The 19621-nt window shown below is 31.7% G+C and overlaps 2 protein-coding genes across 2 annotated transcripts; both read left to right on the top strand.

Annotated features, from left to right (window-relative positions):
• Window positions 1–10279: 10279 nt before the first annotated feature.
• LOC129323031 (probable galacturonosyltransferase-like 3) lies at window positions 10280–11715 on the top strand. The gene has a single exon (XM_054969569.1). It carries the CDS (start codon window positions 10300–10302, stop codon window positions 11350–11352), a length of 1053 nt encoding a protein of 350 aa, XP_054825544.1. The 5' UTR covers window positions 10280–10299; the 3' UTR covers window positions 11353–11715.
• Window positions 11716–14329: 2614 nt separating this feature from the next.
• LOC129321792 (serine/threonine-protein kinase STN7, chloroplastic-like) lies at window positions 14330–19271 on the top strand. The gene is made up of 10 exons (XM_054967684.1): window positions 14330–14881; window positions 15417–15503; window positions 15716–15835; window positions 15990–16088; window positions 16330–16498; window positions 16692–16785; window positions 17413–17506; window positions 17613–17669; window positions 18073–18486; window positions 18810–19271. The coding sequence occupies exons 1-10, from the start codon at window positions 14429–14431 to the stop codon at window positions 18966–18968; spliced, it is 1746 nt and encodes a 581-aa protein (XP_054823659.1). The 5' UTR covers window positions 14330–14428; the 3' UTR covers window positions 18969–19271.
• The last annotated feature ends 350 nt before the right edge of the window (window positions 19272–19621 follow it).

Genomic DNA, 19621 nt, shown 5'->3' with positions numbered 1-19621 from the left:
TTAGTATTGCTGGTAATAGTTTAATCAGTATTACTATGCCTAACGCATAACTGGTTGCCCTTTTAGACATTACCATGGATAGACTTGGTTAATTTCTAAAGTGGTTGGTGATCTTTCATCTTACTAAATACACTATAGTTCAAGGAATTTGGATTTGGCAATTGCACTTATGCCAAGGAAAGATTATGATTACAAACAGGCAATTATAATGATTGTAATTTCTAATTTTTTTTATTTAATGGAGTTGCAAAAGGCATTTGTTTTCTTAGTAGATACTCTACTCTACTCAACTTAGTTGTGTGAATTGCTAAAAATGATTCATAATAACCATAGCATGTACAAACATGTGAATAATACAAATATGTTTTCCTTATGGGTTGTGGCATTTGGAGACTGGGGTAGATGAGCGCATACTCAAGCGTGAAGGTATTTGTGTTGCATCTTTACCCACTACTAAGTGTATTTCTCCATAGCTTTTCTTCTTGACAACTTAATTAGTTTAATTGCAATAATTTCTCTTTTGACTATGAGGAATCCGATGGCTTGTAGACATGAAAAAATAGAGCTTATATTTAATTCATCTTCATTACTCTGTTTCCTTTTACATAAAGGTGTCTAAACTCTTATACCATTTTTACCATTTGGTGCCTTTTTGAATTTTATTTTTTATCATGTAATATATTTTAATGCTACACTTGTTGCTTGAACTTGTTCTCATCGTTGGCAATACCTCTGTAATACATAGCTCTTAGTAATACCTTCTATGGATAAAGGTATGTTGTATTATTTGTTTCTTTCTAGTGTTTATAGAGCCTTTATGTTATTACTTATTAAATTGTTATCCAAGCATCATCTTAACTAATTGCATGCACTGCGGCGCATAACTCATTTTTTGTAATTTTAAGTCATGAATAGAAGGAAAACAGAAGAAGAAAGAAGGGAGAACAAGAGATCAAGCTCTATTAGGATTCACATTTTGAGAGTATTGGGAGTATTTTAGACCTAGTAATTACCTAAGATAAGTACCCTACACCCTAATCTTTCATTTTCTTCCATTTTCTTGAAGTTTTTTTATTAGGATTTAATAATGTGAGATGATTTTCGGTCTATATAGGTTTGCGTTCAAATCCATTGACTTAAAAGGAGTTAATGGGAGTTGATTGGAGTAGTTAGACCTAGAAATAATGAGTTTTAACATCCTTGGTTGGTAAATGCCATTAATATCCAAAAATGACCATTAATAAGGGTTGTTGAAAGAGTTACAATATCATTAATGGAGGTTGCTATTTGGAACTAAGGAAAGTTAATAAACCTAATGGGTATGTCCAAAGGTAAAAATTAAGGATGTTGGGTAGTGTAGAAATGGAAAATGAGGGTTGAAAATGTGTGTTTGATATTATTGATGAGTTGCGAATTTGATTAATTGTATATTAAACATTTGGGTGCCATTTTGGCTTGGAAAATCAAGCTTGAAAATTAAATATTAAGGGGTAAACCTTTGACCTCTCAAAGGTTTGAGGTAACAGGAAAAATTCTATCTTGGATAGTTGTCTATTAATTATATTGTAATATGAAATGTGTGTATTTGGCTTGTATAATTGTGATTTGTAAATATGTGTAATATGATATGAAATCTTGAGATTGTATATTTACTTTGATTTAAACTAATATGTAAAGGTGATTGTGAAATGAATTTCAAAGTTGCAATGGTATGAAAATGAGTAGTTAAAGATAAGTACAATAAAGACGAATGTATTGAGGTTGAAAATGATAGATATAAGTGAAGAATGTGAAAATAATGACATTTGATACTTACTTGGGTAGCGTATGATTGTGAGCTTAATGTGTTGATCTTGAAAATGAAATTATAAATAGTAAGTAAGTATCGTACATGGCGTGATCAGTGGGTAGGAGTTCTCCTAAGAAAAGGAGTAGTTAAAAATCCATATGGTATTTTCAGCTGTCTCCTTGTGCATGAGGGTATAGCATTGTCTCATAGTTTGTCGAGGGACTATCGCATAATTTGTTAAGGGACTAAAACCTATCTCTACTAGTTTATCGAGGAGACTAACTTAGGGCATATGACACCCTAAAAATTTGAGAGTGAGGAAAACTGTGGTTCAAGAGTGAGTTATGTAATTTTTGACTGGGTGGCACTCACAATTGGTGAGTTTGAGTAATACAGTCACACGGACAGAGACCTATTAGGTATTATAGCTCATGGTTTTAGTAGGAGGAAATAAGGAGGGCATAAGGATGGTTTGATTATGTCTATGTGATTGTATGACGTGTCACATGATTAAGTTGTGGCAAGTCATGTGGATATATCGGGTCATGGTCACATGTCTGAGTGTCTTATGACAATGTACCTTATGTTTGAGATAAAAATGAGCCAACTAAGAAATGGAAAGTTGTGAATTATGTGTTAATGCATGTTTTAAGAAAATCTATTCCATACCTATGTGTTTATTTCAATTGATATGTAACTGCATAGGGCAGGCTACCTTTGGTTATTGAATAGCTAAACTCACCCTTCTTCTTTAACATTTTACAGGCTCTAGCTTTGGTGCAAGGAGGGAAAAAGCTTTGGAGGCTTAGGAATCAGTGTATTCCTAGTGTATGCCTCTAAGAATTATTTATTTTGTTTAATGGACTTTATATTGCTAATTTAGGATGCATTGTGTTACACTTACACTATATGGTTGTCTATAATGTTTGCTTTGTATTTTGGGCCCTAATTTGTGATTTATGAAAAGTTATAAATGTTTGTAGGGCTAAAATATTAGTATAAATGCAGTAAGGTTGTTTAAGTATGATATGATAAATTTTTAATGAAAAGCAATGCAAAAATCTCCCTTTTTTATTTTTGGTATTAAAGGGGTTGAAGAGTGAACTTTTTGTTAAGGTAGTATATTTGTACGTGTGATGTATTGTACAAGTAGTCTTAGATCTAATAAATAAATTTTGAGTGTTAGGAATGATTTTTGACACTTATATAAGATTCTGAACACCTTTTTTGTTATGAAATTTTGGAATATAACAAAATGGTTAAGGATATTTTATTTATGAATTTTGCCTCTCCTCTAAAAACCCCAAATTGTGGCCTTGTGGGTAGCAAAATAAGAAGAGATGAGGTAAGTGGTCAGAGAAAATTTGTCTTCCTCTCTTTCAAAAATCTCTAACCAAAGAAATCCTAAATTGAAATAACTTGAGAAAGCAGCTCATGACTCCTTGTGGAAAGTAGGATCTGTACAAGTTTATATAATGCTCTCTTAATTATATAAAGCAAAAAATTTTAAATTTTATTTGATCCTAAGTATCGAGATAATAAAGACCGAGTTGGTTATTAGACTAGTTAAAGTATTGATTCAAAGGTTAATAGTTAAAATTATAGTTAAACCATTATTAAACCTACTAGTGACAAAGTATTTTATTAAACTTGTCAAGATATTTATTTAAAGGTTTATTGATTCAACCAGAAAGGTTAACCTACATTCCCATATTGTGCTAAATATAGGATAATTATGTAGTAATTAAACTTTTTCTTAATATTGGCTTTCATTAATTGCATCAAGCTGTAATTCCTAGGCACACATTATCATGGTTATTAATTTTAGTGAAGAATAAAATTAAAAATCCAAACATTTTTTACAAATTTAAAAATATTAATCAACATTCCTCATAAATTGCGAAATTGATTAACTTTACCACATTAGTTAAGACCAAAAAAAGTATTTTCATTTGGCCTCACCTGAAGATATCTTACTTTTGTGTCACGTGATAGCTAAGTCACAAAAGAGAAAATTAATAGTAGATAGGGCCCAACAATTTTTTTAAAAAAATGGGTTATAAATATCGATTCAAATAACTCTATATTTAGAAATTTTAATTGTAAATAAAATATTTAAATTTTAAATATAACTCTCAATTTACAATTAAAATTCTTGCTTGCAATTGTTTAAATTGATACTTACAATTTATTTTTTAAAAATTTTTGTTAAAGATCTAATGTTATTAATTTTTTCTTTTGAGACTTTATTATCATTCTTCTTAAGATTGAATCCATATACAAGGATTATATTTGCAAGTCAAACCATTGGTATGTTTTTCTTATTTGATTATTTTGTTCTTGTATCTTATGTCTTTGATTCAAATTAATTCAGTTATCAATTTGTGAGTATTTTTTTAGAGAGATACATCTCGCTCAAAATTTAATATGGTTGGTATGTTAATTTCACGTAAATGTGTGTATAAATTCAAATGATGATTTATTTTATGGACAAAAACACAAATATTATTCTGTTTTTTTTTTTTTTAAAATCGATGATCTGTCAATATCACAACTCAACCACACAGACAAAGGACCCCTCTCCCTCAGCACACAACCACATGTTCTCTTCAAGTCAAATGCTCAACTACTGCGTGTCTGCGTTTCACCTTTTTTCTTTTTGAAAATTACACCTAAGTTTTGCAAAAAAAAATTATTATGAAAAGATTTCGTAAAATTTACAAAAGTTCTGCACATTTATGATTTAATTAAAAATATTTATAATTAGATAACAAATATTTACAATTTACAAAAGCAAGTAACAAGTTGACTTTTGATAATAAATTTTAAAAAAAATGACAATAAAATTTTTTTAAAAATATAAAAATGATAATTTAATTTTTCAAAATGACAAATTCTCCTAAAATTTTTAGAGACTTTTTTATTATTAATGAATTTATATAAATTATTAAATTATCTTTATTAAAAATAAATAATTCATAACTTTTGTTCTTATATTCATAATTTTTCTTCTTAAATTAGTAATAATGTAACAGTAAATCATAATTTTACATGTTAAATTTTTTATTTACTGTTTTATTGTTGTAAATATAAGAAGAAAAGTGACGAATATAAAAATAAAAGTTGTGAATTATTTATTTTTAATAAGGATAATTTAATAATTTATATAAATTTATTAATAACAGAAAAGTCTTTATAAATTTTAGGAGAATTTTGACATTTTAAGGGATAAAGTATTGTTTATATATTTTAGAGGGATTTTGTTATTATTTTTTCTAAATTTTATAGATTTTTTGATAATATCTTTTCTTATGTGGTTTAAGTGTAATTTTTCCTTTAAAAAAAAAACAGATAACTATATTGTCAAAATGTAAAGTCTATGGATCTCTAGGAATTGGTTCCCCTATCCCCATGTCTAGTCCTATGATTTATCCATCTGTCAATTAATGTGCCTCTAAAACTCAAGAAAATATGAGATAAAGTTAACGACTTACCGATAGAGAGTTATTTTGGCCATAAAATAATCATTTGGGGTTAAAAAAAAAAAAGGTACGCTATGGAACAAGCCGCTTCGTACATATACATATACATAATATAATAAAGGAAACATATCATTCAATGATCAGTGAAGTAATTTACTATCAAATAAGCATAAAAAATTTTAAAATATCACCGCAAGATTCAGAGGCTAATTTAAAAATAATTTTAAATAAAAAAAATTATAATACCCTTATTTTTTTAAAAAAAACTTGTCAATTAGTGAATAATTTTTTATTAAATATGAATAAATACTTGATTAATTAATTAATGGTTACTTGTTAAAGCATGGTATACACTTATCCTTCAATAAAGTAGTCACTTATTTTTAAAAATGTAACACATTTTTAACCGAATCTCATCTTTTAATAAAGTAGTTACCTACTTTCAAACTAATCCTATCCTTTCATATTTACTCTCATTAAACACCTTATAATAAGTATAAAGTCATTTATCAATAAGGACACTTTAAAAAAAAAATAATGCTTACACATTAAAAAATAAAAAATGCCTTATATTTTTTAACATTCAACTTTTCAAAAAATGTTTTATATTTTTGAATGAAGGAGCAAATGATTACTTGTCAATTAAAAAAGAAAGATAAGAGTATTATCGTCTTTTCCTATCAAAAATTATTTTCAAATCAATTTATTAATTTTTTATTAATATTTCAAAATCTTTTGATTCTTGATTAATATTAAATATATTTAGCAGTCTTTAAATGATATTTTTCTTATAATAAATATACAACGTTTGATATTAAACAATATTTATTATATTATACTAGATTAAAGCAAGAATTTATATAAATCAGGTTTACAATTTAAGAAATCCTTGGGGATGAAAATGGTGGAGGACCATAGAGTTCGTATCGTAACTCATTATTAAATTATACGCACGCGAATTGCACGAGAATTAATATATGCATGGGATAATGGAACTTTCTCGTCGAGTTCGTTTTCATTACTGATGGTTTCTTAAATTTAATTTTTATTAATTTAAGTTTTAAATTTATTTTAATTATTAATTTAATCCTTATTATTTGCATAGGTATTAAAATTTATTGACATTAATAACATAATGTTGATGACAATTATATAAATTAATGAAAAGAAATACAATTATTTACGTAAAAAAAAAGACTCAAAAACTTAAATATATATATATATATATATATAAAGAACAAAACGGAGAATAAGTAAAATTAGTATAGGCCAGGTTTATTCGGGTCAGGATTAAAATACTTAAATATATAAAAAAATTTATATAATCAAGCTCTCCCCTAATCCCTTAGGTTCCCGAATACTCAAATTATTAAATATGTATTATTTTATTTTTATTTATTTCTTTGAACAGATTTTAATTCTTTGTCTTTAAAAATAAGATTTTTCAAGCAACATAACACTATGACTCACCCTTTTTTTTTCCTATCCTCACTAAAGTGAGACCAAGCATTATCAAAAGAGTGAAAATGAAAACATATAAAATAATCTATTGTGTTTATTTTTGCTTAATATTTAAAAAAATATTCAAAACAGACAAAACATTAAAACTTCATTCAAGAGTGTGAAATGTATGAATGAGGAGCCCAGGAAAGGGTTTATCAATGCTAAGTGAAAGTAGAGGTGAATTTTAATTTGATTTTACTAATAATAAAAAAGTTTAGGTATTCAGGCAAAGCTCTTCAGGCTTAACTCAGATTTTATTAGGTTTATTTGAGTAGGCAAAATAAATTCAAAGTTAATAAACTTTTATAAATTCTCAAAACTCAATCCTAAAATTTTTTGAGCCTAACCTGAATTATCAATTCTAAATATGATAAACTGCATTGATAAAATAATAAAATGATTTAAAAACTAATTTGTTCTCATTTAGCTATAAGTTTTTAGTAAGATTAATGACTCACAGTTCAACTTCAGGTTCAATAGGACTTTAATTTAATATTTAAGGGACCTGATTTATACAAATCATAAAATAATTAATACAAGCCCTAATAAAAATTCAAACAAAACTATCATATACATGTTGACGTGAAACATGGGAAGGACTCTCAAATATCCTTTTTCTTGTTATTTAATATTGACCGGTCCTATTTTTAAAAGTTTATAAAAAAAAATTAAGATTATAAATTACATTTAATGAATTTCATTAATACATCTAATATTGTCCAAAAAAATATTTTATAAATTAAATTAGGATAAAAGGAGTATTTAGTTAGATTAGATAAATGATTTGAAATTTTAGGGATCATGAAGCTTTCACTCCTTCAAGTTTGCTTCAATGATAGTCCCTCAAATTTAATTTTGATCAATTTGATTGTTTACATTTTTTTTAAATTATTACATTACTCCTTTAAATTTTAAAACACAAATTAACTATTTAATTAATTTAATATGTAAAGCATATTGATAACTTAAGATGTATATGTATCTAAATGAAAATAAATTAGCCCTCAAATTAATTCTCTGATGCTACATTTTGATATTTTGTTTTTAAAAATATGATTTTTTTTCTTACATAAATAGTTATACTTTTTTTTTTATTAATCTATCTAATTACTTTTGATATTCTCTTATTCATGTTAGTAAACTTTAACCGTGCTATTTTTTTAAAAACAATAAAGATTAAATTGGTAATTGATAAAAATCTTATAAAAAACATAGATCGAAGACTATAAGTACTAAAGTTTTATTTGGTATGATAGAAGAGCTTTTAATGGAATCAGAATCTGATTTTAAAAGTGTTTTTGTATGAAGATGGAATCCTAATTAATTTTAATTAGTATATGTATCTAAAATAAAAAAAGACCAAACTGTCTTTTTTTTTAAATTAAAAAGACCTCCCTTATCATAAGTAGATAAAAAAGATGAGGTTAGTAGGGTCCACTGAATGAATTCAAGGGCATTGAAGCAATTCTATGCCATGTTTTGTAGCATTGAATTGGTAAGGTGAAAATGAAATCAGAGATAGAATTCTAATTTAAGCATGATTGATATGCAAGAGTTTCAATTCCTAAGAATCTTAATTCCACCAAAAATGTTAGAATCTAATTTCATCATATTGACCATGAAATTGCTTAATTCCCCTGAATTCAATTTGTAGACCTCACTATCCTCATCTTTTTTGTCCATTTATAACAAGGTATGTCTTTTTAAATTTTTTTTAAAAATGGCAATTTGGTCTTTTCTTATTTTAAGCACATATACAAATTCATATTATATTAGAATTCCATCTTCATACCAAACACACATTTAAATCTCAATTCTATTCTGATTCTAATTCCGATTTTAATTTTGATTCCTATTCCGATTCTATTAAAAACTCCTCCATCATATCAAACGAGGCCTTAGGGTCATTATGATGGAATTAAATTCTAACATTTTTAGTAAAATCAGGATTTTTGAGAATTGCAACTCCTACATAACAAACATGTTTAAATTATAATTCCCTCTCTATTTCATTTTCACACTATCAATTTAATCCTACCAAACATGACCTAAGGTGTTACCTTGTATCTACCCCTAATTCCATTGCTTCTCATATCAACTTTGATGGCTTAGATGCGTGTCACGCTTCCGTTAGAATTTTTGTACTTTTTAGTGAAAAAGTGATATATAATAATTCGTATAAATTTTGATTTCGAATCCGATTTCATTAAAAACTCTTCCATCATACCAAACGAGACCTTAGGGTCTTTATGATAGAATTGTATTATAGCATTTTTGGTAAAATCAAAATTTTTGAGAATTGCAACTCCTACATAACAAACATGCTTAAATTATAATTCTCCCTCTATTTCATTTTTACCTTATCAATTCAGTACTACCAAACATGACCTAAGATGCTGCCTTGTATTTGTCCCTGATTCCATTGCTTCTCGTATCAACTTTGATGACTTCGATGTGTGTCACACTTCCATTAGAATGTTTTTACTTTTTAAGGAAAAAGTGATATATAAGAATTCGAATATTTTTAGAATAATAAAAAAATAATAATTTTTTTAAATTATATAAATAATAATTTGATTCATTAAAATGCTATAATTTTAATGAAATCCTTGAAAAATTATGTGTCAATAAATTTTAAATTAAAAAAATATTTTATCTTTATTAAAAATAACAAATCCTAATAATAACTTCTATTTAAAGAATAATAATTTTTGTTATGTAAATAGTAAGAGTTAAACAAAAATCATGGCTTGTCAAATATAATTTTAATTATTAAAAAATAAATTTTTAAAATAATAAATCTTATTTACAATTTTTATTTAAAAAATAATAATATTATTTAAAAAATTATAAAAATTGAATGAGAAATTATAACTTATTAAAAAATAAAATAATATTTTTAATTTAAAATTTATTAACATGAAAATTTTAATGAAATTATAATATTTTAAAAAATTAAATTATTAAAAATTTTATTATATATTTTTTTAAATTTGTCCACTTTAATTTAATTATTGAGCGTGCTAGTGCTTCTTAATTAAGACATTGTACCCTATGACCATGGCTAAACTTAGGTTGTCATTGTCCTTTAAAATCCTTGGCAAAGAATCTGAGGTGCTCTTGAATTTTAGCTCCGTGGCGTCTAGTATTGCATTTGTCAGTGGCAGATCAGATCCCAGCCGTTCATTGGTCGCACACGCGATCACCAATCATCATTAAACGACCGGACACGTTTATGTTCCTGTTCATACACCAATATCTACGACTACGATGAATCGCCGCTCCACAATTCCAACATGAACATGAACACTCACTTGAAGCCTAAACTCGCAATCCTCAATTCCACATTCACGCGTCTTTCCAGACTGGCATCCAACCATTTTGTTTTCGCGGGCCCCACAATACCCCACCAATTCGAATTATCTTCAAGAAATTCCAAAACTGCCCTTAACCTTTTAGGGTACCAAAATGCCTTCTCGCGCTTTCTCTCTCTCTTGCTCTTATCTCTTCGCAACGCACTCCACCATGCTACCGACAATCCGTTGCCACACTGTCACTATTACTGTCTTCCTCGTCGCCGTCGTGGTTGTCCCTGCGTCTCACGGCAACGGAGAGCTTCCGGTGTTCAGGGAGGCACCAGCATTCCGCAATGGAAGGGAGTGTCTCAGAACGGCGGGGTCTGCTCTCGACGATCGAGCTCACATTAATCCGTCCGTGAAACACATTGCGATGACTCTAGATGCCACTTATCTCCGTGGTTCCATCGCCGGCGTATTCTCCGTTCTCCAGCACTCATCTTGCCCCGAGAATGTGGTATTCCACTTCATTGCCACGACGCGCCGTCGTTCGGAGCTTCGCCGGGTCATCACTTCGACGTTCCCGTACCTCAAGTTCCATCTGTACCACTTCGATTCAAACCTCGTCAAGGGGAAGATCTCCTACTCCATTCGCCGAGCTCTCGATCAGCCTCTCAATTACGCGAGGATGTATCTCGCTGATCTCCTACCGGCCGGAGTTCGCCGGATAATCTACTTCGATTCTGATCTGATCGTGGTGGATGACGTGGCAAAGCTCTGGAACATCGATTTGGGGACGCGTGTACTTGGCGCGCCTGAGTATTGTCACGCTAACCTCACCAATTACTTCACTCCCAAGTTCTGGTCCAATCCGAGCTATGCGGCGTCGTTTCGAGGACGGAAGCCATGCTATTTCAACACCGGCGTCATGGTGATCGATCTGTGGAAATGGAGGGAAGGAAAGTACACGGAGAAGCTGGAGAACTGGATGAAGATTCAGAAGCGGTACAGGATCTACGAGCTGGGTTCTCTGCCGCCGTTCTTACTGGTGTTCGCCGGCGAAGTCGAGAGGGTGGAGCACCGGTGGAACCAACACGGGCTGGGTGGGGACAATCTGGAAGGTTTGTGCAGAGATCTTCATCCCGGACCGGTGAGCCTGCTTCACTGGAGCGGCAAGGGGAAGCCATGGCTGAGGCTTGACTCGAAAAGGCCGTGCCCGTTGGATAGCTTGTGGGCTCCCTACGATCTGTTCCGTCACGCTCGGTTGTTCTCTGACAGCTAGCCGATGACAACGACGTTCACCACGCGCCACCGCTGCCACCGCCGAGTCACTTAACCTTTTGTATGTTGTTCACTTGCGAGTTTGATCAGTGGACAGGACACTGGACTGGAGTGGAGCGAAGCTGTGAGCTGCGAGGCGCAGAGAGTGAAAAGACGAGAGAGGACACGTAGGTGCGAAGAAACTGAAAAGAAGGTTGCTGAGACAAAACGGTGACGTAAGATGGTATGTACGGTGTACCAATAGACACAAATAGGTGCCGCTATATTCTTGTGATCTTGTCTGCTTCCAGGAGCTCGGGGAATGACCGAAAAATAATTGTACAATATAATTGTTTAATTTATTCTTGATCATTTTGAAAATTAAGTGATTATATTGTATATGACTGTTTCATTTTGAACAATTAGTGATTATATTGTATGATTGTTTTATCTTATGATACATATGTCACTGTACGAAGGAGTTTTGGTCTTGAAAATTTGTAAGAAAATTGATAAGGAGATCTAATCATAGTATGTCTTCTAGTTCACAAAAAAAAAAAATCTTAAATTTTGAGAGGCTTAGCTTGGAGATGGAGAGATCACAGTAGAGAAGTTGACTGTGATAAAGTCAACAACTTAAAATATTCACTTCAATCTTATATACAAGTTGCTTTTGGAGTTTAACTACTTCGCTAAAATAAAAATAATAATTAAATTATTAATTTGCTTTAAAAAATTTCAATTTATTCAATTAAATATATTGTCTTTAAAAATATTTATTTTCTCGTTTACAACATTTTACTATTTTTCGAGCAAATTGTGAAAGAATAAAATTTAAAAAAGTGATTAATAATTAAATTTTTAACACGAAATAACTTGTAAAAATAGCTATACATTAAATACCTTTGAGTACATATGAATCCGGTGGATGGTGATTAAATAGCTATACCTACTTGATGCAATCTTGATTCTAATGCAATGAAGCTTCATATTTCATTTTTTTTAAAAGAAAAAATCAATTTAGGAAATCTATTTTTAATAAAAGTAATCTATTACTTGTTGGAAAATACCTCGGTTTAAGGAGAACCATTCAGTTTAGCCAAAGCAACCAAACAAGCATTCAATAAAATCTGAATTAGGTCTTTCAAACCGATAGGTTATTTAAGTGTGAGTAAATTTAAGCAAATATAGAAAGTCTTGTATCGGATAAAGTTGAGCTTAATAACTAATATAAAATAAAAATAAATGACCTATAAACTTAAGTCTTGAGATTTTGAGTTAAGATGTGATATCTTTTCACTAATCTTGCTCATCTCTCCTCTTCTCTCATTCTTAAGTGATTGTTCCTCATTTCTAACAAGTGATATTAGAGCCCAATTTCACCCGAGATCTATAAGCCTGTTATCTCTCACACGCTTGAAGTTCAAAATGGGATTGGCCTTGTTTCAATTGGGACTTATATGTGTTACACCTTTTGAAACTTGAACTGACCCTAAAAAAATGAGAACTTAGTGTTCAGAGTGTCTTTGATATGGAGAGTTTATGAACTCATACTTGAGGGAGAGATTATTAGGTTGTCCAAGTGTAAGTAAATTTAATCAAATATGAAAAATTCTATATTAAATAAAGTTGAGTTTAATAGTTAATATAAAACAAAAAAAATAATTTATAAACTTAAGTATTAAAATTTTAAATTAAGATGTAGTGTTATTTCGTTAATCTTATTTGTCTCTTTCCTCTATCAGTTTTTGGTCAATCACTCCCTATTTTTAACACAAACTGACATCCAAATACACCTCAAATCATAATATATTGGCACATACAATGACCCCCTTAATTTAATAAAAGTAATCTATTAAATGGGACCTTTATGAAAGCTTTGGGAGAAAACAGAAAAGGACTGTACCAAACAAGTACCTTGGGATGTGCTTTTTTGGATTGCTTGCCGGGGCATTTTGGTGCTTCGAATTTCAAAAGGCTTAACTATAGTATCAATCATCAACATGCTTGAGCCTCACGTTATTTTACAACCAAATCATTTTGTTAACATCATATGGTATAACTTTATAATATTTTCTGAAACATAAATACATATATTTTTCATATCAAAATACGCTGTAGTATTTCACAAACTCATAATTACAAACAACAAGCATGTATGAGAATTTAAATTTATAATCACCTTAAATCTTAGTTTTACTAGAAAAAGAGTACCTATATTAATTAAATAGAGCCTTCAATAAGCCCAAGCACACCAACAAGTGATCATCAATCTTCATTTCAACATATCAATAATCATTAATTATCAATTAACATTAATTTTCTCTAAATTAAATTTTTAAAATGTTGTCATGGCAACCTAAATAAGCTTGTAGCTTGAGAGTGTTAAAGTCAATTTGGTTATATGAACGTTTTTTACAAATTTCTCTTGCTTGAATTACCAACTCTGGAGGTGGATGATGAAACGAGTATATTATACTGACCAGCCTTTGTCATCTCTTTTGATTAATAAATCAATTCGTCTTTTAAAAAAAGTTTATCACATTGACATATGGTGTAATGACAGTAGTTAAACCAAATTTTTTTTTTATTACCTATAGGTATAGTCAGGCACCAGAATTTTTTGCAATGAGAATTTAAATTTCGGTCTGCTGACCTAACCAGTTGCTGGTCAAACCAAAGTTGAAACAGGAATTTTTCCAGCCTAATAAAGCAATGCATCTCATGCTACAAATGTTGTCCTCAAAGAAGAAAGCGGGCCCAAAAAAAAAAACAATTTGCAAACGAGTTTGGATAAGAGACCATATACAGTCGGTCATAATATGCCCAGCCCAAATCTATATCTTTACGTGCAACGCGTGGTGGATATTAATCCTCAATCCAATTCTAAAAGTTCCAAATCCTCTCCGTCCGCGTGAATACCAGAAATAACCGCCAAAAATAGTTTGAAGAATCATGCAAATAATAAATAATAAAATAAAACAAAAAATGTGATCTTGTGGCCGAAATTAGAAGCAGAGTCTCACTGGAACTCCTCCTTGCTCTATTCTCACACCACCACAAACCAAGCCTTTGGCATTTCTTTCTTTGAAACTGAAATGGCCACCGTTGCTGCCGCTCGAGGAATAGGTGTGGGAGTGACGAAGCTTCAAAGACCCAACCACTCCAACCACAACAAGAAGTCGCTCTTTTTGGGTCAAAAACTTCGAAATAAACCCTCCGTTACAGAATCCCATTGCAGTGGAGGAATCACAACACCGAACCCTAAATCGTTCGTGGCCTGCGCATTAGGAGGCGAATGGCTTGATTCGATTCACCACTTGTTTGTGGGCGTCGGGGTTGGGCTTCCTTGCACGGTCATGGAGTGCGGCGATATAATCTACAGAAGCACTCTTCCAAAGTCGAATGGCTTGACGATTACAGCTCCTGGGGTGGTTTTGGCTCTGGGTGCTGTGTCCTACCTCTGGGCTACGCCTGGTGTGGCCCCTGGTTTCTATGACATGTTTGTTCTTGCCTTTGTTGAAAGATTGTTCAGACCTACTTATAAAAAGGTCAGTGAATTGAAGATGAGTTTGCAATGGTCAAACTTAATGATTCTTTTCAGTGAGCTTTATGTTTTAATTGGAGAACTTGAAGGCACTTTTTAGGAAACTTTTTTTTTTAATGGAAAAAAAAAAAACCGAGCCACATTTCAGGAACTTTATTTGAATCTGGACACAGTATTGTTTCTGGGGTTGATTTGAATATTTAGGTCAGTTTAGACTGTCTAATTTCAATGGGAGCTATGTTGTCCCTCTATTTTATTTTTTTGTAGGAGGAATTTAATTCTTCTAATATTAATTTAAACAATACTACCTTTCTAATTATTAATTAAGACTGTTAAAAAGTAATAATCTTGATAATTTGCATAATATAGAATTCACGTGTCTATTGATTAGAGGTGTGATATTGATCTCATTGAAGTTAATGAAGTTGTTTCAACATAGATTAGAAGTACAAGTGCTGATTTTGATGTTGACTTAGTTGTTCTCTTGAGTAAATTAGAGAGATTAAACTGCAATTTAGCCTAACAGTTCCTTGAAACAGGATGACTTTGTCCTAGGGAAGAAGTTGGGTGAGGGATCGTTTGGAGTAGTTTACAGGGTTTCATCGACCAAGAAGCCCTCTTCAAAGGTATTACACTTTCCTTGGAGAAAATTTTAAAGCAAATGCTACATATTGGTTTAATTAACCACTCACCTGTTGTTAAGCGGTTAAGGTTTCTCTTTTGATTATTACATTACCATTAGTTCATCACTTTAGAGTTTTCCTATTTTTCATTTGCAATGTCTTGGACTGGTCCGGTTCTAGAATGTTGACTGATGTATTTTAGTTCTCTCTGGAAGGAAGGTGACTTGGTCTTGAAGAAGGCTACTGAATATGGCGCAGTGGAAATTTGGATGAATGAGCGTGTTCGAAGAGCTTGTGCAAATAGCTGTGCTGATTATGTTTATGGTTTCCTTGAGGTGTTGCTCTTATAAGACTACTACTTCTACCATAAGAATTGAGGGTATTACTATTGTATCGTTTATGAACAGATCAAAGATATTCTCACAACCATCCTTTTGCACTTTTAGTTTTGTTCTTGTGACCGGAATTTTTCTCACAAAATTTTTGCAGAATTCTGGGAAGAAGGGTGGTGAATACTGGCTTATATGGAAGTTTGAAGGGGATGCTACTCTGGCAGACCTAATGCTGAGCAAAGAGTTTCCATATAATGTTGGTTGTCTCTCTTATCAGTATATTACACTTGATTAGTTTTTACCTTTTAAGGCTTACTTTTCTACCAGAATTTGTATAACTAGTCATGGTCGTAAAATGAATAAAAAAGAAGCACTTCTTGTCTGCTGGCAACTGTAAGGGGAGGAATCCGTCCATTTTCAGTCTTTCATCAATGAACAACCATTATATCTTGAATTCTCCAATAACAGCCTTAGTGATGGCCACTAAAGAATTTCAGGTTGAAACAATGATTCTGGGCAAGGTCCAGGACTTGCCTAAGGGATTGGAGAGAGAAAATAGAATACTTCAAACAATTATGGGGCAGATCTTGTTTGCATTGGATGGTCTTCACTCAACTGGTATCGTGCATAGGGATATTAAGCCCCAGAATATTATTTTCTCTGAAGGTAAATACTAATATATTATAAATTCTTCAAGTATGTGTCATAACAAATTCTTTAAAATTTTTGTCTACTACATTTAAGAGAATTTGAGTCTACATACAAGTCCAAATTCTTGTAGCACATGTAAAGATTTGTACAATCAAAAGAATAGCCCTAATCTGGTGAAGGTCTAACTTTCTTTAAACCATGGGATCAGGATCTCGTACATTCAAGATTATTGATCTTGGTGCTGCAGCAGATTTGCGGGTTGGCATCAACTATATTCCTAACGAGTTTCTGTTGGATCCAAGGTATTTTTTCCCCCCTAAAACATAAGTGATAAAGGTAAACAACTGATCTCAAACTTATTCCACTGATGGTGTTTCTATGTCATGCGCAGGGCATAGTTATCAATAGAAATTCTTCTTTTATATTTACTCAATTTATTTTTAAAGTGTCCCCTGATGTGGATGTCTTTGGATATCATCCCTAGGCTTTGTCTAGATTTGAATAAAAGGTTTATGTTTACATTGAGGCATCATCAGGTGGAGAAGGGTTTATGTTTTACTGGATTGGTATTTATTGCTGGCTAGCATGTGGGTCCTATGCACTCTGATTTTTTTTAGGTGAAAAATCAAGGTTACACATACTTCTCAAAGATCATTTAATTGAAGTCTAAGCAATGAAATAGTTAGTGTAATTCTAGATGATATTAATATATTTTTTTTGACAGGGAAATAGGGTTACCAATCAAGAGAGTCGGCAATAATAATTAATATTTCTTATAGTTTTCAGTAGAATAAAATCAAACCACCATTTTAGTAACCACCAGTTTGGTTCCTCAATAAAATAAAATTATAATTATCAAACATGCCTCATATTTGTCAGACCGTTTACACCATGTCCTACCGTATGCAATTCATGATGTTTACTTTCAGATATGCTGCCCCAGAGCAGTACATAATGAGCACACAAACTCCCTCTGCACCCTCAGCTCCGGTTGCAACTGCACTTTCCCCGGTCCTATGGCAGGTCAAAGCATATATTATGGACCATCCATGTGTTTGGAATTAGGATAGCTCACTTTCACATGTAATGTCTTATGTTGCTTACAATAGTCCTCTTTTATCTTAAACAGTTGAATCTGCCGGACAGATTTGATATCTATAGTGCTGGCCTAATATTTCTTCAAATGGTGAGTGTCAAATAACTGATGACTAGATTTTGCTATTGTTATTAAAACTAAACTAGTCAAGTTCTATGAAAAATTATAAGGTAAACATGGGTTATAGAAGACTGATATATCAAACCCATGATGAATAAATAACATGTCAGACACACGTCACTGTAAGATTTCTTTAATAGGGTTATATGTTTCTTCATGATTGGCTTTGTTTGCTTATAACTCTTAATCTGGGTTTCCCTAAGAAATTAACAGATTTCATATGATATTTTGCTAAAAGAAGAATATGCCATGTCAATTACGAGAAGACTGCAAATAGTAGTTTTTCCTGTAAAATTGTTTTTACACTTTTGTAGAATTTTATGATGTTTTTTTGGTACTTACACGCTTCTTCTTCTTTTTTTTTTTTTTACAGGCATTCCCTGGATTACGCTCTGATAATTGTCTCATACAATTTAAACGTCAGTTGAAGAGGTGTGACTATGACTTGGTTGCGTGGAGAAGAAGTGTAGAACCTCGTTGTGGTCCTGAACTAAGGAGAGGCTTTGAGCTTCTGGATTTAGATGGCGGAATAGGGTGGGAGCTTCTGACATCAATGGTCCGTTATAAAGCACGGCAACGACTCAGTGCAAAAGCAGCATTAGCTCATCCCTATTTTGACAGGGAAGGCTTGTTGGCACTATCTTTCATGCAAAATCTAAGACTGCAGCTCTTACGAGCAACGCAGCAGGATTATGGAGAAGCAGCCAAATGGATTATTCAGCTCATGGCAAAATCTGGAACCTCACAAGTTGGAGGATTTACTGAAGCTCAGCTCCAGGAACTAAGAGTCTGTATCTTGACTAACTTTTGAAAGAGTAAACTGCCATTGGGTCCCTGAGAGATTCATGTTCTCTCAATTTGGTCCTTAAATGATAATTACCATCATTTGACATCAAACACTGTTGTGGATTCAGCTGATATTTAACAAAACTCATGTCTGGGCGATAGTCTGAATCTTAAATTTTGGGAGTTGGTAATTGTTTTCTACGTGCAAAATTGATGAAACTTGCATCTCTCAAAGACCCAAATTGTAGTTTGGTCAAATTGAGAAATTAATCTTTCTGCTACAGTCGTTATCATATAAGCTAATTTCTCTTTTTCATCTTGTAGGAAATAAAACCAAAGAAGAATAGCGCACAAAGAAATGCTTTAGCCTCAGCTCTCAAACTTCAGAGGAAAATTATAAAAACGTTGAATGAGAGTATGGATGAGCTTAACCAACGCAGGAAAAGCCTATGGTGGAGCAGATGGATCCCCAGGCAAGAATGAATACTATAAATACGTATACACATAATCCACTATTTTGTTGAAAATTTTGTCTCTAGCATGTATACAATTTAATTGTCTTCATATATAATAGATTGGTGTTAACTAATATGCAAGAAGAAAAATTAGGGGGGGAGGTCACTAGAATCTGTTGAAAACATGTCAGGAATCTTTTGACCGCTGGTGTAAATTCTATAAATTGTAATGTAGTATATATTGTAAAGGTGTTGAATGAGAAGAAACTTGATATGTAAAAATGTCACTTTTCTCGATATTCCTTCTAGCTAGCTTTATCCTAGTTTCTCAGTTCCCGGAATAAATTAAAACCCTTTGCTCCCTGAGACTTCGGACTTCGGACTTCAGAGAGCATAAATAGGTCTTGTCCTGATTTTGGGACAGTTTTCTCTCTTGTTTTGCGCAAATTAAGGACTGGAATTTGTAAATCTCATGGCCATGGATTATCTTTTTACTTGAAATTTCAAAACATGATCCTACTCTGCAAAAAATGTAGAATCATGATTGAATTACAGACTTGGTGCGTGCCACTAGAGTTGTTGAAAATCAGATTTGATTTGATTTGATATTTATTGACATTGTACATGATTGCATGTGATTAGGTCTGACTAGACTATGATTAGGCAATATAACCTGTAGTT

The sequence above is a fragment of the Prosopis cineraria genome, unplaced genomic scaffold, assembly GCF_029017545.1.
Source record: "Prosopis cineraria cultivar Desert tree isolate PC_DT_omini unplaced genomic scaffold, ASM2901754v1 PC10, whole genome shotgun sequence".
Classification (NCBI taxonomy): Eukaryota; Viridiplantae; Streptophyta; class Magnoliopsida; order Fabales; family Fabaceae; genus Prosopis; species Prosopis cineraria.
This window is presented reverse-complemented; position numbering and strand designations above follow the sequence as displayed.